Below are 23,980 nucleotides of genomic sequence, written 5' to 3' on the forward strand. Positions count from 1 at the left end.
CCAGAGCGTAGTTTTTAACTTGAAATTTTCGTGCAAGTTCTTATCCGCCTTAAGGCAGATACAAGAGAATATACTGGCGAAATGTTATCCGTCTTAAGGCGCCTATGGGAGTCAGTGTGTTAAGATCTTGCAAATGGGTTCCCCCTGTGGGTGGGGGTGGTAGAATAACACCCACGGTATTGCCTGCCTGTCGTAAGAGGCGACTAAAAGGGGCCCCAGGGGCTCTGAACTTTGGAGTGTGCATTGGCAACCACGGGGCCCTTAGCTGAGTCCTGGCATTGCTTCCACTTACTTGTGCCAGGCTCCTCACTTTCATCTATTCTATCCGACCTCTCTTGGTTAGCCCTTGTTCTTTTCCGACCCCAACGCTATCAGGTTTGCGAGGGCTAGGGAGTCTTTCATTTTCTCATCCTTCGTGGTCCTTGTCATTCTTTGACCGATATCTTCATTTTTCAAAGTGTCGGATCCCTTCCATGTTTCCCTCTGATTAGTGTTATATAGAGGATGGTTGCCTAGTTGTACTTCCTCTTAAAACAATAATCACCACCACCACCACCACTTGCAAATGGGCTTTCTTCAAGCTGGAGGATTAATCTTGTTGAAGGGAGAGAAGAGCTTGCTGTTTGGCATCGATGAGGCTTATAATTTCTGCATTGTTCTCCGCAAACCAGCCTTGACTCTTCTTTTCTTCAAAACCAATAGATTCCTTAGCTGACTCAAAGAGAATACTTCAAATTGTTGACCATTCTTGCTCCACATCATTTGTGATAGTTGGATTGGATTCCAGCTGCTCGGAGATCACATTCTGGAAGTGAGCAGCAGAGGATCGGTCTTAAAGTTTATGGATGTCAACCTTCCTACTGGACACACTTGAGTGATACAGAGGCAGTTTACGATGGGAAGAGATTCTGAATCATCCGATCAGAAGTTTGTGATGTCCATGAGTCATCAATATTTCTTGTGGTCTTGGTCATCAGAACATCTTTCTTGTCACATTACCGAGTGATGACATAGTCAAGAATATGCTTAGATTGTGGGTTCATCCATTTGGTCTTAAAATGGTTAGGTAACCAGAACTGAGTATTGGTGATGAACAGTTCATGCTCAGCACATAGTCCGAGAAGCAATAATCCATTGGTGTTGCACTTTTGAATACGTTTGCCCATCACATTTTCCAGCAGCCAGTTATCAACACCCAGTTCTGGCATTGAAATCGCCAAGCAATAACAGTTTGTCCTTAGGTGGTTCTTTGCAGACAGTTGTGCTCAGCTGGTGATAAAACTCATTCTTAACATCTTCATCAACATCTAGATTGGTGGCATGTGAGAAGATGAGAGCGATGAAAATATTCCCTGTAAGTAGTACTCAGAGAGTCATAAGCCATTCACTGATTGCTGTTGGAGTGAGTTGAAGGGCATTTACCAGTTGTGTCTATACAGCAAACCCAACATCATGCATACGAGTCTCACCTTCCTCCCTTCTCTTCCAAAATATGGCCTGATCCAAACTCCACAACTTTTCCATCACCAGATAATCTGGTTTTGGTCAAGGTGGCAACATCGATATCCAATCTAGCGAGCTCATGAGTGACAAGTGCTGTTTGCCTTTCAGGTCTGTGATTGTTACTTATATCCAAGAGTGTTCTGATATTCCACGTTCTAATTATAATTGATTGATCAGTTTTCTGACCACAAGTGGGGTGACCTGCTGGGTGCGGCTGTCGAAGCAGGGTAAAAGCGTGTCTATTGATGTTTAATCCACATTTTCTCAGGCTTTCCACATGTGGTGTAGGCAGCGGAACTGGTAAATAGGCCTGCCCGGTCACAGACGCAGGACTGAATTCTTGAGTAATCATGGGTCTCATAAAGATGACTGTCACACATCTGCTGCCAATATGCAAATCCAGACTAGAAGCTTCCAGTTTCACTTGAAACCCGCTCCTACCATCCTTGTCTCTTTGCTGTTGGACTTCAAAGAGTGAGGGAAGATAGCAGGAAAAAGTGCCACTGGCATGAATTTGTTTAAGGTGGATCTCAACTTGCCAGGGATGGTTTCGGAGCCAAATTCTACAGCACATGTGAAATGACACGTGCAGGGTTGAACACCGGGAATGCAGTGGACTGCTACAGACTTAAAATATAGTAGAGATGGGCCTTCACAGCCAGTCCCATCTGTCATGATCTCCACTGCCTCTATGACCTTTAGGAACATTCCTCCTCTGTCCGTTTTCCCGTTGGGCCACAAAGAGAGCTTGATGACTTCATGACTTCAGTGTATTTCCTCCACTAAGGTGAGGAGGGGGGGCATTACACCACCTAAAGGGGCTCATCCACCTGAAGCCATTGGCTCCCTTAGGGAGTCAGGTTATTTACCACCCATTGCCCTTGCGCTCAGAATAGCGGTAACAAGGGAAATGCCACTTTCTAATTCTATTGAGTCATCGCTAACAGCATACCTGTCCAGCTTATCTCAGCCTGTAACAACCTACCTCAGTTACTTCTCACGTAGCTTGGAGTGTGTACTGTTTCAAAGTATTAGTGAGTGAGAAGTGAAAATGCTAGGAAAATATATTAGTTATAATGGTGGATTCAAATTTAAAGCGATAGCTTCCACAGAGAGAGATGGTGTACATGCAGTAGGCCATAATTTAGTGTAGATTCTTGATTGGTTTGTTATCGGCACCATCAAAAAGATAAATCATTGAAAGCTCCAGTGACTAATCTATCTTTTTGTGGAACGGGAGGGATGGGAGAAGCAGAATGACGAAGACAGTAATTGGTTACTTTTTGGTAAAAAGAACATATTGTAGTAGGCAGTTGTTAGATGTAACAGCCTTGGCAGAAGTAGTGGAGATTATAGAATAGTGGTAGCAAAAATGAAAGTAGGAAAAATAGTGAAAGTGAGGAAAATAAGACAGAAGAAAATACGATATGGAAGTAAAAGAAAAATTCCTATATGAATTGAAACAACATATACCCAGAGCTGAAGTGGAGAGAGTGGAAGGGGAATGGGACATGTTCCAGAAGGCTTTTGTAAGCTGTGCAAAGTATGCTTGTGGCAGAATAACTGAAAGAGTTAAAGATAGACCACTTGGTGAAATGAGAGGGTAAAAGAAGCCATGAAAATAAGAAAGCATGGCAAGTATAGGGATAAAATGGGAGAAAGCAAAAGAAAGTATCAGCAAATGAAAAGAAGGTGCGAGAAGTAAGCAGGGGCGTAATTAACGGGCCCAGAAGGCCTGCCATGCAGAGGGCTCATGGGACCCACTAAGCAGTTCTATAGTACTGTAAACGTAATTTCGTCTATATTTGAAATGAAAGCAGCAAATGTATTCAGCGCCAAGTTAAATTTCGCCATGAAATTTACGTTGCATTCTCTATTAGAACATTAGTATCTGATCCCAATTGCCTTCAGAATCTCAAATAGCTTGGTCCAGTCGACACTGTCGAATGCCTTTCTAGATCTATGAATGCCATTCACGTAGGCTTGTCTTTCTTAATTTGATCCTGTAAGATTAGATGTTAAGTCAGGATTGCTTCACGTGTTCCTACATTTCTTCTGAAGCATGTTCCCTGAAACAATCCCTCACACACTTTTCTTTCAACTTATTCAACGACATTTCATGACTACCAAGTTGTGGCTAGAGTCCAAGTCTGCTCCTGGGAAGGTCTTGCGATCAAACAACTGGTTTCTGAATCTCTCCCTAATCGTAATGAATTCTGTTTGATACCTTCCTGTGTCTCTTGGTCTTGTCCATGTATACAGCTATCATTTTTGGTGTTTGAACCAAGTATTAGCAAGGACTAAATTATGATCAGTGGAGTATTCAAACTTGCAGACTTCCTTTTCCATTCTTTCATCCCAGTCCAAATTCTCTTACAGCATTATCTTCTTCCTTGGCCTACCACTGGATTCTGGTCTCATCACAATTAGATTCTCATCTCCTTTTACATAATGCATTAAATCTTCTCTATCTTCATATAGCATTAGATTTTTTCATCATCTGCTGAACTAGTAGGCATAGTAGCTTACTTCCTGCCCTATTTTCTTATTCATTATTGAACCAACATCTGCATTTCCCATGCTGGATTTTGTGTTAATAATTCTGTAGTTGCCAGACCAACTGATACAAGAAGAAAAGAATTTGAGGTCATTTTTAAGGTAATTTGTAGATTTTTTAGGTCATAAATGCATTGTTTATAGGACATTTTTTGAGTAATTTTCTGCATTTCCCATGTTGGATTTTGTGTTAATAATTCTGTAGTTGCCAGACCAACTGATACAAGAAGAAAAGAATTTGTAGGTCATTTTTAAGGTAATTTGTAGATTTTTTAGGTCATAAATGCATTGTTTTTAGGACATTTTTGAGTAATTTGTGGTCAAAAAGCCGTACTTGTACTGATAATCCAGGATGTTGATTTTCAGCAACATGGAGAATAGTCAATTTTCCTTTGTAACAATAACCCATAATGACAATAAATCTCTTTGAGGAACTTTCCTTGTTTTTTTTTTTTTTTTTTTCCAACACCTTGAACTTTGATGAATGGAGTGGGATTTGTTGCAGTCACTTAGATATAAAAGTCGCATCTAATGTGATCACAAAATTCCATTTTTCTCATGTCAGTTGTTTTTCATCCAGTTTTCTGCTGTTTGTGCAATGTTCTAAAATGTGACAAGGCAATAATTTAGGGACTCTACTCTTGTGCATTTTTCTATATTCAAATCCTTGTTTGTAATGGTGTAAACAGTTTTTAGGGATATTCCTAATTTACTGTACATGCAATGACTCCTTTTGTGGCTGGATTACTATTATGAACAAACCTTCCTCATCAAGTCTTGGGTATGACATAGCCCAAAGCATTATTTTAGATCATAAATGCATATTTTTTAATTGTTTAACATTTTTCTATTCAATGCCAAGCTAATTCCTCTCTTTGAAACTGCAAAATTTTGCTTCTTACACATTTCATAAGTAGCAGAATAACTATTTTATGCATTGGAAAGAGTAGTGTAGTAACTTTGCCAAAACAGTTCAATTTTCTACACATAAGAAACAACACACCTGCAACTGTTATCGAGACTAAACAAACACTGATGTGTTTGCTTCCAAGAACCCTAACCTTGGCCCTCACAAACTTGTTACCTACATATTTTGGTCACTGTGCAAGGAATGAACTGCTACTTTCCAATTCTCACAGTACCAGGGAGCTACAGTGCCACCATATAACAGATGACTTTTAAGGACTAGTAGAAGGTGAATGGTTTTGTTGTTCAGGCTTAAAAGTTTCAAGAAAGTGCCCTCAATCCCCTTCTAATGGCAAAAAAGAAAAAAAACTAACCTACCGGTTACAGTCGCATTCTTTGGGAGAAATAGAAAAGGATAGGAACATAATAGGATAAACACTGCAACAGGTCAGTGTGGGAAGAGGGGGAAATAGTAAGGGCAATCTCCACGTCTATAAGTGCCGCCTTCAAATATATTGGTTTTCTACTCATCAATCCCAGTTCCTTCTATACCCTACCCCTGCAACAAGCTTGTTTCTGGTTCCCATTTTCATCAGGTGGGCTGCAACACTCACCGAGGGACTATCTTGAGCATTCTTCACGTGGGAAGTGTAGGACAATAAGAAAACTGGATAAACACAGGAAAAGGAAAGAGACAAAAAGATCAACATGAATAGAAATGATAAAGAGACCAGGAACACAGGACAAGCACAAAAGGAAAAAGGAACCCAACAGGCCAATATAAGCAACGGAAAGGAACAAACATGGAAATATAGTTATGTGTAGAAAGATGTGAAGATTGTCCTTTTGTGTTTTCTATTTCTCCCTTTTCCCCACACTGACCGGTCACTGTATTTATCCTATTATGTGTTCCTGTCTCTCTTATAAATGACTGGATTTACACTTGTTAGTTCCTTTCCATGCTTATATGACAGGAAATGCAGAAAACCTTAGTGTGGTCATTTAAATGAATTAACTACTCTACCACAGGTAGGATTGCCTATTTTTTCTTGTCAAAATAAGGAAGATTTTGATGTGTGATAATTACTATTATGAATAACAATAATAAAAAGTTCTTAAATTAATCAGACAGAGAGACAGACACTACATAACAGTTATTAACTACAGAAATCTTAATAAAAAGGGATATTTGTTTACATTTTTGGTAGCAGCCAAAGTTGATGATTGTATTTCTAAAACAACTTGGCCTAAGTAAGTGTAGTTAAAATTTTAGTGATTCAGTTTTCATCAGATTTACATTGTAATGGTTCCAATCATTGGTATTTTCCTTTCTTTTTAGGAGGAGTTTTGTATCTCTTCATTTTGTGTGACTTCAGTTAAAGCAAAAACGACATACAACAGCTGTATGTGAACAAAATCAAATCACAAACAGAATCAATTCACAAACAAAATAAGGAAGCACAAGAACGCTGACTGGAATGTTAACAGAAGCAGTATTGTTGTTATAGCATGCATCATGCTATCGATATTACATTTGCAATATCGATGATACAATTATCTCCAAAAAACAAGATTTTTAAAATGCAAGGCAGGTTTAATTGCAAGTCTGGTTGTCATTTACTGAAATATGGGAGATGCAATCTCCAGGATTACATTAAAACAGGAGATGGGTTATGGCTTGGATATTCAGAAGAATATAGTAGTTCCTGTGTTATACAGGAGAGTTTGCAACCCTGGCTGGGGGCAAGCACTGGCTAGTGTCTATGGTAATCAATGTATTAACATTAATTCATCATTCTTTAGTCTCATTCATCTTCTGATAATTTACTGAAAATAGTTCGTTCCTCATGAATAGTTTTCGTGAATAGTGCTTAGATTGGTACTTTATTGTAAATTTAAGACATATTAAAATTTATGTTATCAGATGTCTGTAATGTTTGATAATGGAATTTGTTCTCTTGTTTAAGAAATTTTACTTGTTTCAGAACATGATATTTGTGAAGAATGTTTGAATATCATACTACTTTTTAGACATTTTTCTTAACAGTTTTCTTCAGATTTGAAGAGATTTTCACCTATGGAACGATTTCGGGGTAAATTAAATGTGACTGTGGACTTCCCTCTTACGGGTCTGGACCTGAGTGCATATGCAGCAAGTAGAGGGCAAGGGTGTATGTACAATCTTTATGGAGTTGCAAACCATTCAGGTACTACATACTCTGGCCATTACACAGCATACTGTCGGCATCCCTATTCAGGTGATTGGCACGAGTACAATGATTCGAGGTAAGTAAAGCAGGTATGGTGATGCAGATGTGCGGTGAGCCTGATTATAAGCACTTCCTGAAGAAAAATGATTTAATATGCTAATGATAGTTATTCATGAGCACATTATACAAGCAGTTTGCAAGAAGGTTGAATAAATGAACATTCATCATTGTCTATAATGTATTGCATGTTGGTACACTTGCAGCCAATAAGAAGAATGGTTAGTTTTGTATTATGCTGGTACATGATTCATGAAAGGCAACATAACATTCATACTGAAATATTGAACATTCAGCATCTCCAGAAAAATCAGATTATAGAATTCATACTTGACAAGAACACTACAATTTCGTAGTTCCAAACAAAATAGAAAATTAATGGAGTAGAGTAAGATAATGATGATTATCATGAAATATTCAGTCCAAGGGCTGGTTGATTGCCACAAAATGATTCCATGCCACTCGATTGATGGCTGCTCTCTTTGTTGCTACATTGCTTTCTGCTCCAGTGTCTTTCAAAGATCTGTTTGTGAATGAATTCCTATGTCTTTCTGAAGACCTTTTCCCATCAGTTATTGTAGAACACTGATTTAATAGACTAATGGTTTGTTTTTCATGAGCACGTTAAAAAGGTTTTCATTTATGGAAAATGGCATAAAGTATAACCCCACGTAGAAAGATGTCATTTATATATTAATTTCAGCAGAGATAACTTTTGCCTAACCCTGTGCAAAACCTCAGCATTTGTCATATCTGTCCACACAACTCTGAAGGGGACAGTCTGGAGATAAACAGATATTTTTACCTAATGGATGGATTTTCACGAAACTTTGTGGGAATGTCGCCTAAATACGAGGGCAAGTTGGCAAGTATCTGCAATTTTGCTCCAATCATCTTTAGGTTGGCTCTATGGTATTGTGTGCTCATCAGCCGCTAGATGGTACCATTGTCTGCGCCTGTGGTAGGTTTCAGCGTTACCAGATCAGTACAGCTTGTGCCACTCTCTGTTTGCACCAAGGAAGAACAGTGTTCCATAATACTCTTTTGTGGTCTGAGAGTGTACCAGGAGCGGAAATTCATAGAAGACTTTCAGCACAATACGGGGACAATGTTTTGCCACAGCAGATGCTTCCATTCCATGCTCTGACTTTTGCATTCTGGTTCGAAGTGGTGAACCCATGTTTCATCTCCAGTGATGTTCCATTTCAGAAACGTTTCACCTTCGTTAGCATAATGGTCCAGTAGGTGCTGACAGATTGTCACACGATTGCGCTTCTGCTTTTCATCGAGTTGTTTTGAAACCCATCTCGAACAGACTTTGTGAAAGTTAAGCCTGTTATGCATGATTTCATATGCAGAACCTTGGCTAATGTGCATACGGTTTGCCACATCATCAACAGTTACTGTGTTATTCAGGATCATATCATGCACTTGTTCAATATTGGCATCAGTTACAGCTGCAGATGGACGCCTGGATCTTTCCTCATCCTTCACGCTTGTGCAACCCCTTTTGAACTGTTCAATCCACTGGTAAACACTTTGCTGTGGCAGAACATTGTTCCCGTATTGTGCTGAGAGTCTTCTATGAATTTATGCTCCTGGTACACCCTCAAACCACAAAAAAAGGACTACGGAACGCTGTTCTTCTTTGGTGCAAACAGAGAGTGGCGCAAGCTGTACTAATCCAATAACGCTGAAACCTACCACAAACGCAGACAACAGTACCATCTAGTGGCTGGTGAGCACACAACACCATAGAGCTAACCTAAAGACAGTTAGAGCAATTGCAGATACTTATTGACTTGCCTACATAAAAGTAGGATATCACAAATATTTTATTTCATATACAATATTAATAGCCTAGTTTTTCCCAAAAAAATTCTTTTTTTAAATTTTTAATTCCATTTTTTCATGAAATGTAATTGAGATGTTAATGAAAATTAGGAATTAAGTAGATAATACTTCTTTAAAAAGCACCGTATATTGATTTTTCTGTACATAATGTATATAAGGAGATATATTGTACTAAAGTTTGTGTAATTTTCATGTCCAAAAATTTTGGATCTGAAGATCTCTCCTACTTGAAAAAATTATGCAATAAAAAAATCCATACACAGGTTTCCTAAACTAGCTGTGACAGTAAATAGAGAGATGGATGATCCGCCTAGTCAATACTATGTGTTAAAAGCTTTCTATATTTACATTTCACATTTACATTATATCTAGTACATGTTTCGAGAATATGGATATTCTCTTCTTCAGCTAATTAGGTTAAAATTCGTGTATTACAGTAAGACCTAATGAAAATGGGGGCCCCCTTTCAGAAAATTTATAATACAATATAAAAGGTCCTTTTATATTGGTATTATAAATTTACTCATTCGGGACATATATTTCGGTTTCCCTATGGGAATCAACATCTATATCATCTGATGGCCAGGCAGGCATCAATTTTTGGTAATGAGACAAAGTCTCTTATAGTGCATTGACATGCCGGTGGCTCCAAGTAGCCTACGCAGTGGTCTCAACGGTATGCACTAGTCATGCATCTTGGTGGGTGTGCTATTTACCAACTGATGAGCCTAACTTCACACGGGGGCAAAGCGCTGGCAACCAGGAATGAGTTGGCTGGAAACTTTATAATGTCCATTAACGGACCTTTTATATTGGTATTACATCTTTCAATTTCTGAAATTCACTCAAATTTTGCTTGAACTTATCAAAGACACACACACACACACTCTCTCTCTCTCTCTCTCTCTCTCTCTCTCTCTCTCTCTCTGAGTGGCTCAGACAGTTAAGGCACTGGCCTTCTGACCCCAACTTGGCAGGTTCGATCCTGGCTCAGTCCGGTGGTATTTGAAGGTGCTCAAATACGTCAGCCTCGTGTCGGTAGATTTACTGGCACGTAAAACAACTCCTGCGGGACTAAATTCCGGCACCTCGGCGTCTCCGAAAACCGTAAAAGAGTAGTTAGTGGGACGTAAAACAAAAAACATTATTATTATTATTATTATTATTATTATTATTATTATTATTATTATTACACACGCATTCTATAAAGTACACTTATCTAATAATAATTGTTGCACTGTTAGTCCATAAAAGCAAAGCAGTTAACAGTAAACAACAATGGCATTCTGAAATGTATGAACTCGTGCATGGGTGAAATTTACCCAGTCGATGTTTCTCTCACACTGTGAATGGAATTAGCAAAGCTGCACAGCTGATTCAAGCTCATAATATTTAGAATAGTTCAGTAGAAAAGTAATGAGAGGAGAGACCTGAAGAGCGTATTAGAAATAACTAAAATACACATTTCAAATTCGCTTGGGTAATTTTTACACATACAAGTGTCCTTACAGATAAAATGTCTGCAACCTTAGACAACCACAGCTTCACCTAAGTGTCTCATGTGAACTGAGCATGATGATGTCTACTTATGCCAATTGCTATCATACGACTTTCTTATTGAACTTCTCTTGCTTAAGTTGTCATTTCTCTGGGTTCTGCTGTTAATTTATTTTCTAAGACCGAGCTCGATAGCTGCAGTCGCTTAAGTGCGGCCAGTGTCCAGTATTCGGGAGATAGTAGGTTCGAATCCCACTGTCGGCAGCCCTGAAAATGGTTTTCCGTGGTTTCCCATTTTCACACCAGGCAAATGCTGGGGCTGTACCTTAATTAAGGCCACGGCCGCTTCCTTCCCACTCCCAGCCCTTCCCTGTCCCATCGTCGCCACAAGACCTATCTGTGTCGGTGCGACGTAAAGCAACTAGAAAAAAAAAAAAAAAAATTTCTAAGATGTAGTGGTCAACATACTTTTGTGGCTTATATATATGCAGTTATTAAGTTTGTAGACTGGCCACATAGGGTACCTGTGCTGCATTACAGTGGATAGGTTGTACCTTAGAATGGGGTTGTAACAGTTCTTCACTCATCCCAGCTAGAGGCAGTTGTGTACATACAGCGTCAACAAAACTACAGTCTCTTTTGTGAAGGGTAGTTGAATATCACCGGTGGACTTTGACATTGTCGCAGTTTGAGCATTGCACAATCATTTAAGTTCTGCCAAAAATTATTCAAATCCGCTTCTGAAACATTTCAGTTGAAGCCAAACTTGTCCGTATAGCCATATAGGGGGAAAAAAACATAACAAAGACAAGTCAAAAGGTAAAGTGTTGCTTGAACTGTTTTTTAACTCCTCAGGAATGATGCATTGTGACCTGTTGTGTGGAAAAGGACCTAAAGATAATCTTTTGAAAATAAATTAGTCTGTCCAAGTTCAGTTCTGGAACTTATTAAATGGTAGAACATTGTTTTGATTCTTGTGTTAATGTTCTTTAGTTAATGGCATTAAAGTTGCAATAAGGAAACAAGAAGCTAATGCAGCCTAATAATTGTCCTTCAATGCTGATCATAAACAGATTAAGAACAAAGAAGTGATCTGGCTGTCAAAAAGAAATAAACCTTTCTAATATTCCAGAGAGAAACTTTTGAAATGAGTTTACAGAAAATATATATATAGTTGAGACTGGTTTATACACAACTCATCTTTGCATAATTCTGTTTCATACAAAATTTCTGTATGTCCCAGCAGTATTTTCAAAACAGATTAATTAAACCTAATAATTGTCCTTCAATGCTGATCATAAACAGATTAAGAACAAAGAAGTGATCTGGCTGTCAAAAAGAAATAAACCTTTCTAATATTCCAGAGAGAAACTTTTGAAATGAGTTTACAGAAAATCTATATATATAAAATAACTTGTCCTGACTGACTGACTGACTGATTCATCATCGCCGAGCCAAAACTACTGGACATAAAGAAATGAAATTTTGGGGATATATTCATATTAAGATGTAGGTGCTCGCTAAGAGAGGATTTTTGGATATTCCGTCGCTAAGGGGGTGAAAAGGGAGGTGAAATTTTAAAATGAGTGTATCTATATCTCAAAACTCTAAAAGTTTACAGATGTAAAAATTGGTATTTAGAATCTTCTTTAAAAATAAGGAAACACGTATTTTATTGTTTTCAGAAAATCCCAATAGGAGGGATGAAAAAGGGTGAAAATGGGGGAAAATGGGTTGAATACCTTTAATCAGGATACCAGTACTTATATCTCAGAAACTGAAGATATTACAGACCTGAAAATTGGTACTTTTGATCTCTTTTAAAAATAAAGAAACACGTATTTTTTTGTTTTTGGAAAATCCAATTAATGGGAGGGTGAAAAGGGGGTGAATTTTTAAAATGAGTGAATCTATATCTCCAAACTTTTAAAGTTTGCAGATGTAAAAATTGGTATTTAGAATCTTCATTAAAAATAAATGCCTTTAATCAGGATACCAGTACTTATATCTCAGAAACTGAAGATATTACAGACCTGAAAATTGGTACTTTCGATCTCTTTTAAAAATAAAGAAACACATATTTTTTTGTTTTTGGAAAATCCAATTAATGGGAGGGTGAAAAGGGGGTGAATTTTTAAAATGAGTGAATCTATATCTCCAAACTTTTAAAGTTTGCAGATGTAAAAATTGGTATTTAGAATCTTCATTAAAAATAAAGAAACACGTATTTTTTTTGTTTTTGGAAAATCGCAATAGGAGGAGTGAAAAGGTGTTAAAAAGGGTTGAATGCCTTTAATGAGGCTACTTATATCTCAGAAACTGATTATATTACAGATCAGAAAATTGGTGTTTGGGATCTCCTTTAAAAATAAAGAAACACGTATTTTTTTGTTTCTGGAAAACCCAATTAGGGGGGAGGTGAAAAGGGGGTAATATTTTAAAATGAGTGTATCTATATCTCAAAACTTTTAAAGGTTATAGATGTAAAAATTGGTATTAGAATCTCCTTTAAAAATAAAGAAACACGTATATTTTGTTTTCGGAAAATCCTAATAGGAAGGGTGGAAAAGGTTGAAAAAGGGGTCGAATGCATTTCACGAGTCTACTTATATTTCAGAACCTGAAGATATCACAGACCTGAAAATTGGGATCTACTTTAAAAGTAAAGAAACACGTATTTTTTCGTTTTTGGAAAATCCAAATATTGGGGGGTGAAAGGGGGGGTGAATTTTTTAAAATGATTGTGTCTACATTTTAAAACTTTAAAATTTACAGATGTAAAAATTGGTAGTTAGAATCTCCTCTAAAAATAAAGGGACACGTATTTTTTTGTTTCCTCCAAATCCTAATAAGAGGGGTGTAAAAGGGTGAAAAATGGGTTGAATGCCTTTAATGAGGATACATATATCTAAGAAATGAAAGATTACAGAACTGAAATTTTGTATATGGGATCTCCTTTAAAAATAAAGAAACACGTATTTTTTAGTTTTTGGAAAATCCAATTAATGGCGGTTAAACAGGAGTGACAAATTGGGGTGAATTTTTTGAAAGACTATATCTACAGAATATCTTGGAAACGTATAATGTTACAGAAGTAAAAGGTGGGTGTTTGGAATCTCCTGTAAATGTAAAGAAACATAGGTGATTTGTTTTTGGAAACTCCACTTAAGGGGAACTCGAAAGGGGTGAAATTTTAAAAAAAGAATTTTTACTGTATATCTAAAAAGCTTAACATGTTACGGAAGTGAAAAATGGTATTTTTTATCTCTATTAAACATAAAGAAACGTGTATTTTTAGTTTTCGGAAATACCACTTGGATGGAGGGGGGGGGGGGGGAGTAAAAGTGACTGAAAATGGTGTTGAATTCTTTTAATTAGGCTACTGATATCTCAAAAATGAAGATGTTACATACGTGAAATTTGATATTTGCAATCTGCTTTAAAAGTAAAGAAACACGTATTCTCGGAAAATCCAATGAAGGGGGGGGGGGGGGTGAAAGAATTGAAAAATTAATTGACTTTATTGTATGAGAATACATACATCTAATAAAAACTAAAGTTGTTACAGACGTGAAATTTTGTATTTGGATCTCCTTTAAAAACAAAGAAAAACGCGTTTTGGTGGGGAAACCATCTTGGAGGGCGGGAGTGTAAAGCAGTTGGATTCCTTTCATGAGGACACATAAATCAAAAACTGAAGAAGTTAGAGTCGTGATAATTGGTATTTAGAAGATCCTTTACTATTAAAGAAACACGTATTTTTTTTGCGGGAAAATTCACTTGGGGGGGGGGGGAGTATTGTGAAATGAAGTGAAAAAAAGGAAATTATTTTTATGGGGGATACTTATATATCAAAACTGAAGGTAATAGACGTGAACATTGGTGTTTGGAATCTCCCTTAAACATAAAGAAACAAGCATTCTTTTAATTTTTTTTGTGGGCGGGTGTGGCGGTAAATAAACTTAACGGCGGTGGGGTGTAGAAGGAGGTGAGACCAATTGATTTTACTATTATTAATGTACTTATAAGGATCCTCCGTTGCTCAGGCGGCAGCGCGCCGGCCTCTCACAGCTGGGTTCCGTGGTTCAAATCCCGGTCACTCCATGTGACATTCGTGCTGGACAAAACGGGGGCAGGACAGGTTTTTCTCCGGATACTCCGGTTTTCCCTGTCATCAGCCATTCCAGCAACACATAATAATAATAATAATAATAATAATAATAATAATAATAATAATAATAATAATAATCCAGAACGTCGTCAAATGTGTGGACCGCGCTGGAAACGGCTCCTGGACGGGTAATGACTAAGAATGCAGTCCGGCCGCGGGTTCAGTGCCGTCAAGGCACCCAATATAACACCACGCCGGATCTCGTGAAGGATTTTATCCATATTAAAAATATTATAGGAAAGGATGGCAAAGATTTACGGACCCAACTGACCGGGAGGAATACCTGAGCCTAGCCCGGGAAGTACGAAATCGATTGCTGGAAAGGAAGATTGAAAAATGTGAGGAAACGTGCCGTAAAATAATAGAAAACCAGTCAGATCGAGAATTTTGGTGGATTCTCGCAGAATACGAGTCAGATCGCGAATTTCGACGGATTATATATCTAAAACAATAAGCATTCAATTATAAATTTCAGTTTAATACCGTTGCGAAGCACGGGTGTCTTGCTAGTGTATATATATATATATATATATATATATATATAGTTGAGACTGGTTTATACACAACTCATATTTGCGTAATTCTGTTTCATACAAAATTTCTGTATGTCCCAGCAGTATTTTAAAAACAGATTAATTAAACCTCATTTGTACATAACCTATTTGTATGTAATTCAGTATTATATACATTAATTTTCATTAAATGAAGTTTATTTGTACAGAATATATTTTTCATGCATTAAATTTAATTATACCAAAGCTGTATTATGCTTACCTGTTGGTACTGGAAGCTTGAACAGCATCCGTTGGTTGTAAAGTTGAATTTTCTTATTTTATATTCTTACATTTAGTACATTAACGCACAAGTCACTGCAATTTACATATATACACTATACAATTTTCTACAAAACACACAACACTTTTGTGGCTTTTTAGAAATGTTGTAAAGTGTGGTACACCTCAAAGCATCTATTGGGATGCAGAAAAGGCTTCTGGTTGCAGGTTTTGCTGTAATAAATTGTTTTCTTGCATAGCCCTTATTTTTACACACAACGCAAGCTATGGAACCTTTCCATTCAGGCGTTCTTCTGAGGGACCAAGAGAGGGCCTTCCCCTTTTGGAACACCCCTCTTTTTGCTTAGAGGTCACCCATTCGAGGACCAGTGACTCAACAAGTCATTGCCTGAACTTTCTATGTGTAATTGGTTCAGAGTTATAGTTTTTCTGGTCTATGACATACAGCAGATATGAGTTGACAATGCTTATCTCAAGGAGCCAGAAGAACATTTTTCTATACCACTTTATTGTCCTACGCATGAAGTGATAAGAGGCTATATAGTGATCACTACGATCCACACCACTCATGTGTTTAGTGTAGTCTGCCGTCATATTGGGTTTGTCTATCGGGGGCTTGTTTGGGTATTTAGAGTGGACTGATGTAACATCTGTCTTTGACCCTTTGTGGCTATTGCTCAACATGAAAACTGTCCTTTTATCTTTCCATGCCAGAGCATGTTTAGACTCTTTGTACTCTCGTCAGTAGTAATCTTTTCACCGGGGGTATAATGAAGCATACACTTTTCTCTGATTTTATTAATGACAGGCACTACATACTAAATTTTTCTGAGACGATCTTGATTTTGGGGAGGGGGTGCGAAATGTAGATTCCAAAACAGGAGTTAAAATTCATCACGGGGAAATACGTCCATAACGAATGGTACCTTACTAACCCATGCCTTATAGAAATACTCAGTAATATCCCCATGTTTATCACAACTACTAAGAGTGCTTTTATGTCTGAGTTTAGAGGATGTTTCCATTCATTTAGCCTTGACTTCTGTGTGAGGGGGGTGTTCTTTTGTTTCGTTATGTCACCGTAAAGAGAGATTTCTTCATGAATTATATTTATAAAGTCGTCGTCGAAAAATAGTTCAAAATACTCTACAGGCTCTGTATTACTATCAAAACTAGATGGAAGAACTGGACCAGGGTTTATACATAACGAAGGAACCCTATGACTAGGCCCCGGATCCCTATCGGACACATCTCTCCACTCTCGAGTCACTGCTGCCGTCAGATGCAACACTGTCACTTGTGCTGTTCTTGCTCTCACACTCATCAGTTTCACTTATTTCACTATCACTGTTAGAAAAACTAATATCTGAAATATGATAATCAGTCGCATCCAAAGCAAATACTGTTTCCTTATCAGTCCATAGTCTTTTCTTCGACATTATGTGAAAAGCATCAAATACCAGAAAAACTGACACTATAACTCCTACGAATTATCACGTGCCCACATATGAATCAATAGCTGGCTGCAAATATTTGTGAAGTCACAGAGGTCTCTAGCGGTGATATGTTAACTATCAAACCTGTGTCTGTATGGTGCTGCCATCTTCTGAGCCTAGCATTAATTATTACAGTGAAAATCTGTTCCAGGTTTGAATAAGAGCTTTACCCGGATATATCGTGGATGACAGATCTGCTCCAGATATATCTGTGTTCCGCTCGGGAAATGATAAAAATGTGATGCATTAGAGTTGGCAGTTGGGCTTTTGTTGCTGATCTCGGAGGGGTGCGGTGTGGTAGTGCATACCTTGCCAACCCACACTTATCAAACTAGAGCATCCTGAGCTGGCTCAGGCTCGACTCAAGAGTAGTCCCCACCACTTGACTAGCCACTTCTCTCTCTCTTGACTGCTCTGCTTCTAGTTGGCACAGCCAAGCCGCATGATATAGCTGATCACATTCCAATGCAGTTGTGTAGGAAACATTGCGACTCGCATACTATACACGGTAATGTTGACCAAGCTTGGTGCATATACAACTGCAGGTGCAATGTTTGACACTTCGTGGTAGGACCTTTATCTTGTGAAGGAATTGAGAATAACAAGGTGATATATATACAATATTATATGTCATAGCACTGTATCAACAAAAGCGTCCAATATACATACGGTACTATTGTTGGCGATGAAAGAACACACTTATTTTGAAACTGATGGAGGTACTGCCGGGTAATGATAAGGTAAATATTAGTAAAATGCGTCATGTTTAAAGAGATTTAAGATTTTTTTTTTTTTTTTTTTTTGTGAGGACAGGTTTTAATATTTTCTTTTTTACAAGCAACGGATGGAAGAAACCCGACGCGGCAGTATGTGCAAATTACAGCAATGCATTTAATGTAGCAAAGTGAGGTAGACTGTTTGCAGATGGGGACTTTATCAAAGAATGCATGATTTCAAGTGCAGATTTGTTGTGTCCATTACAAGTCACAAAATTTGATTCAGTCTTTCCATCAATATTATATCTCATCACATGCAGGAGCTGGGTGCACTAATTGAAGAATAGGTGCAAAGAGTTTATTTATATTTCTCTAGCATTAGATGAGAGCACTGGTACCAGTGATACAGCCGAGCAAATTACCTTCATAAGAGGAATGACTGCCGATTTTGACATCACAGAAGAACTCCCATGTTGTCTGAAGGGCTAGGATTTGTAGGAAGACTGAAAATAAGTGTTGGCTGTCAGTCTACCCCCAATCAGAGTGGTACATTGTCTCCTGAACCAGAAAAAACTATGTGTTGAAACCTTCAGCAGCTTTCAGTCAGTTCTGAAAGTTGTTACCTAGTGTGTGAATTTTTGTAAAAAAAAAAAAAAAAAACAGAACCACTGCTAATTCAAAGAGTTTCTGAATGATTGTGATGTGCAATGCCATTATGTTCCTTTATATTTTGGAACAAGGTGATTAAGTTGTGCTAATGTATTGGACACTACTTTCAAAATTTTGAAAGACGTGGCACTCTTTACGGAGATGAAAGGCTCGCTCAAATCACTTTTGTCAGATGATGATTGGGTCGCAGATCTTGGTTTTTCAACTGTCATTACTCCCTATTTGAGTGAACTGAATGTTTCCATGTAGAGAAGGACCATTTAATAAGTTCAATGTGGGATCATACCAGAGCGTTTAAATTAGAGCTATTGCTATTTAAAGGACAGCTCCAAAATAAAAACCTTGAAGAGTTCAGTGAGCTCAAGTCACTTGATGAATTTCCTGAACATTATTATGTTAAATATAATGAAGATTTGGACTTGTTTGCACGCAGAGATCGAAAGGCAATTGAAATAAATGGTGGAAATGCAAAGTTAATTGACCAATTTTATGACACCATTTTCCATCTTGCGTGAAGATGCCACAACCAGCTAACAAAGGGAGTTTATCATATTATAGTGCCACACGGTTCTTTAAGATATGTACAGTTCTACAAGAGATCTTCTATGATTTTATGAGCATTTGCCCCAGTAAGAGTTCCCATGGCAACATGCACAGGCAAGTTGCTGTGCTGCAATGTTTGGCTCGATGTATCTTTGTAAGCAACATAACCAGAAAAAAGAGATGATGAAAATTATTTTAAATTCAAGAAGACTCACATTTTGGTTGGATTATGTGAGATAGAAAAATAACATTTTCAAACTAACACTTACCCCTGTTTGTGTTAAATTTAAAATAAATTTTGAATTTTTGTTTCTATACAAGGTGTCCCAAAAAAACACAGACAGTACTTAGTATGTTATGCGGGAAGGCAAATAGATCCATTATCAAGAAGGAACCAATGTCCAGAAATGCACGGCTTGGAAGCTGTAGCGCATTGAAGTGTGAGATGTGTGTGTGTTCTGCATGTCGTCAATAAACTCAACATGGTTAGCCCATTAGGCTCATTACAAACGGTGTTCAAACTGCTTACCTCCTATGTCATTTCAAAGCCTACATCGACGGTGCTGAGCCTCGCGGACTAAACCTAATATGTGCGATTGTCTTTGAAAAATTTCATTCGCTCCATGGACTCGAGCAATAAGGTCCTCCGCTGACGTTACAAGAGTGTCATACACCATACTCTTCATACTACCTACTTGGAACTGTCCGGCTTCTCTTAGTGGTCTCTCCATGGCCGCGAACCTGGAATGATGTGGGGTACGTCTGTTTGAAAAACGTTCCGCATACAATCTTGCAGCAGCTCACCATTGCAGTCCACTTTGCTGTATGCAAGCATCTTGTTGGTCATTTCCGCAGCTGTGAACTGGTACATGTTGCACTGCTGTTAACAACGTTACTGCACTGGCAGACTACAGTACACAGTAACGCAGTAGGATGCGAATAAAGGACTGTGTGGAGGAATGTAGCGCATGCGCAGGAATGTTATTAGGCTGAATTCGTCCATCTGCAGTACACAGGTGGCTAAAGGGTTGCATACCTTCCGTATTAAGACTCCAAATCAGAAAATATTGTCACAACTGCTCTCAGACTTCGATGCTCTCCAGCGCCCAAACTGTGCATTTCCCGACAGCGAGTGCTTCTTGTAAACCGATTAGCCCACCATCCGACACAACATACTAAGCCTTGTCAGTGGTTTTGGAGGACACCCTGTATAACTTTAAATAATTTCTCATGTTTAAAATTCAAAAACAAGTTTTTAATGATTTTGCAAGATAAAAATAATTAACTTTTATAATTTAAAATAATCCTTTATCTAAAATTGTGTTAAAATCGAAAGTATCAACATTTTATTTTTGATTTACCAAACCAAACCCTATGGTGCAACAGCCCCGAAGGGCCTTGGCCTACCAAGCGACCGCTGCTCAGCCCAAAGGCATGTAGATTATGAGATGTCGTGTGGTCAGCACGACGACTCCCCTTGGCCGTTATTCTTGGCTTTCTTGACCGGGGCCGCCTTCTTGCCGTCAGATAGCTCCTCAATTATAATCACGTAGGTTGAGTGGACCTTGAACCAGCCCTCAGATCCCGGTAAGAATCTCTGACGTGGCCGGGAATCAAACCCCGGGGGCTCCTGATAAGAGGCAGGCATGCTACTCCTACACCGCAGGGCTGGCTTATTTTTTATTTATTGGGATAAAATGTAATTTATGTTTATAATAATTTTGGTACCTTTGTTTATAAATGTTTAAAAATTGGAATTATTGAAATTTTGTTTTGATTTTGGGAGACAAAAAGTAACTTACAGTTTCCTTTTAACGAATAATCACCCTTGTTTAAATGTTTAAAATATTTCATTTTTGTTTATTTTTGAAAGTCAGTTAAGTTCATTTTATGTGTAAATGCATGTTTATCATGAGAAGTTTATATGAGACAGTCTTTTCCATGTTGCTCTTTGGGGGTGAACACTTGCCTGACCTTGCTTTTCAGTCACTCCATCATATCTCTCATTCAGGGTAGTTCAACTCACTTGTAGGTTAGCCGCCCGGAGCCGGCCGTTGAGCAGTTAAGCTGCGGAGGTATGTAGTAGTGTAACGAAGGTCATGGGAAGTGACCGCATGACATTAAACTAAAAGAGAGAATGCAGTTGATTTGCACGTAACAAAGTTAAAATAATGCCGTAGATGAATGAATTTCCTCTTGTTATCGAAATACAGGAGAGTTAGAAACAAGATACATTAAGAATCGGCATTGTTGGCAGCATAACTTCAGCTGCCAATGTCGGAGGGGTGCTGCACAGCTAATATGAGCCCCAGACGCACTCGCAGTAGAACACAACAAACCTTCAAACACATCGGCACAAGACTTCCACAACAACTAAAGTAAGTACTCTTTCCATACACACACCAGGCATTCCTTCATACACACACCACCGGTATACTTATATTACCTTATCTTTACAGACTACAACCACAAACGTAGACGAGAGAGGTGTTGCCACCAACTACTTCTAACTCAAGACCCGCTGTTTACTATATTAAAACTTACCAGAGTACATCACAAGTTGGAATATATAACACAATATAAAAAAAATTTCTGCATGACAAAGGTCCATATCAACATGACGCATACCAGCTTCAGAACTTTCTCGAAGATTACCATACACAGCTAAAATCAACATAACATAAAAGCAAAGGAACTACACAGAAGATAGAAGAATAGAACCTATGTAACATGAACTAAAAAAATTTTTAACAAGTGTCTACCTACACTTACCAAATTTTAATGTGTTAAAACTTTTTAAGTGTTTTATATTATGACCCATATGTTTTAATATGTCCTACATACTCATGTTCTAACTTATTGTAACTTTTTACCTTGACTACTGATATTTTAATTACATGCTACTGTATACATTTCCATCCCCCATTAGGCATCCAGATGTCTAATACAATAACAACTTGTGAATTGTCTAATGGCTGGAAACAAATCATGTACTAGCTGATGATGGCCATCAAAGAGCTGAAACCGGTACTAGTTTAATCTATTTAAAATAAATTGTGTATTGTTTGGTGGAAAAACACTTTTCTTATCTATACTTTAAAGTAAAATTTATACGAGAAGTGTGGAAAATAATCCGCATAAAACTAAAATTGAAATAGCTGGAGGTTCAGGAATTGTTTATGCCACATTTGCACACTCATTAGTAAAATAAATTGTATCAGACAAATTTTTAAAATTGGGTGAAAAATTAACAAATCGCAGCAGTTAACAACAGGGGAGTTATGCAGAGTAGGAAAAGGATCTCCTTACATGGTTTTAATACCAATATAGTTGGTCCGTTATTGGACATTATAAATTTTCCAGCTAACTCATTCCTAGTTGCCAGCCTACGCAGTGGCCTCCACGGTATGCACCAGCCATGCGTCTTGGTAGGTGTGTTATATACCAACTGATGAGCCCAACTTAGCACACTGGGGTGAAATGCTGGCAAACAGGAATGAGTTAGCTGGAAAATTTATAATGTCCAATAACGGACCAACTATATTGGTATTATAAATTTACTCACTTGGAACAAATATTTCAGGTTCCCTATGGGAATCAACATCTCTATCATTACATAATTTTGGCAAAAACACACTGCAACTCTCCCAGTCAGTGGCTACATGTTGAAAACTAAAGCAATAGATCTAGGTAAAATGATGAGCATCACTGAAGATTTTTAAAGCCTTGACAGGATGGCTGCAGAAATTTTAAGATAGTCATGGAATTGCCGGAAGAACAGTTTGCAGCGAGACCAAGTCTGTGGGCATAGTCGCGATGCAGCACTGGAAAGAAGAGTATCTACCAGAAATCACAAAAGAATACGAGCCTCAAAACATTTACAACTGTGATGCAATCTCCTTCAAAGTAAAACATTAGCTGGGAAGAGTGACCCATGCCATGGAGGGGGAAAAAAGTAGCAAGATTTGCATTACTGTTGTTCTTGCCTGCAATAAAACTAGCTCTGACAAACTGCCTCCTCTTGTGATAAGAAAATCACAAAATCTCAGTTGCTTCAGGGGTGTCAAAACCAAACTAATAGATTATGAGCTCAACCAAAATTTGTGGATAACCATGGTTATTATGGAACAATAGCTAAAGAAATTGGACCTTAGAATGAGAAAGGAAAAAAGAAGATACTGCTTCTAATAGATTGGTGAGCAGCCATCCAACCAAAATAGACTTGGAAAATATTTGAGAGGAATTCTTCTCCTCAAATTGCATCAGTTTTCTTGAGCCGCTTGTCCTGAGCATCATTGCCAACTTCAAAATGCACCACAGGAAAATGTTAGTACAAAATTTAGTAAGTCACAGATGCAGGAAATGAATATCTATCCATTAACCTACTTCAGGCCATGGAGTTCATTTCTGCTGCCTGGGACATGCATCATCCTCCACAATTAACTACTTTGTGAGAAGAAGCCTCCTTTTGTGAACATACTGAAGACACGCCTGGCAGTGAGGCACTAGATTTACCAGGTGCGGTTAATTTTGATACTTAAGACATGCCGGGCAATGAGCAGCTATTTTACCAGAGGGCGTTAATTTTGATACCCATGTATGCATTGATGATGCTCTGGCTGTATGTGGAAACTTGCAGGATGAGGAGATCATTGCTGATGTCTGTTGAAATGACAATGCTCAAGAGGATGGAGCAGTTACAGATGACTGCAGTTCTTGTGATGGAGAAGACGACTTGAAACTTCAAACACCCAAAATCAGTGACATATTAAATGCAATGGATGTGTGTAGGTGTTACAGTAGTGTAAAATGTTGTAGTGAAAAAGCTGTTAATATGCTGATAAGTTTGCAAAATGAAGTGTTTACACTTTTAACACTAGAAAAGTAAAACAAACCAAAATGTCTGATTTCTTTAAACCAGGGTCAAGCTCAAAATGAATCTTTCCTTTCAGTGTTTCTATTGTTTTCCTGAAGTTCTTCATACTGTATGTTGGTATACTGTACAGTA

The 23,980-nt window shown here is 37.9% G+C and overlaps 1 protein-coding gene across 3 annotated transcripts in view; it reads left to right on the forward strand.

Moving 5' to 3' along the window:
- Positions 1 to 23,980, forward strand: part of LOC136856844 (ubiquitin carboxyl-terminal hydrolase 2) — a 434,922-nt gene that overhangs the window by 396,662 nt on the left and 14,280 nt on the right. For all 3 annotated transcript variants that reach the window (XM_067135022.2, XM_067135020.2, XM_067135019.2), the window contains exon 9: positions 7,023 to 7,251. In XM_067135022.2, the coding sequence (XP_066991123.1) occupies positions 7,023 to 7,251 (229 nt within the window). The remainder of the gene's footprint in view (positions 1 to 7,022; positions 7,252 to 23,980) is intronic.

Source organism: Anabrus simplex, chromosome 1 (genome assembly GCF_040414725.1).
Source record: "Anabrus simplex isolate iqAnaSimp1 chromosome 1, ASM4041472v1, whole genome shotgun sequence".
Classification (NCBI taxonomy): Eukaryota; Metazoa; Arthropoda; class Insecta; order Orthoptera; family Tettigoniidae; genus Anabrus; species Anabrus simplex.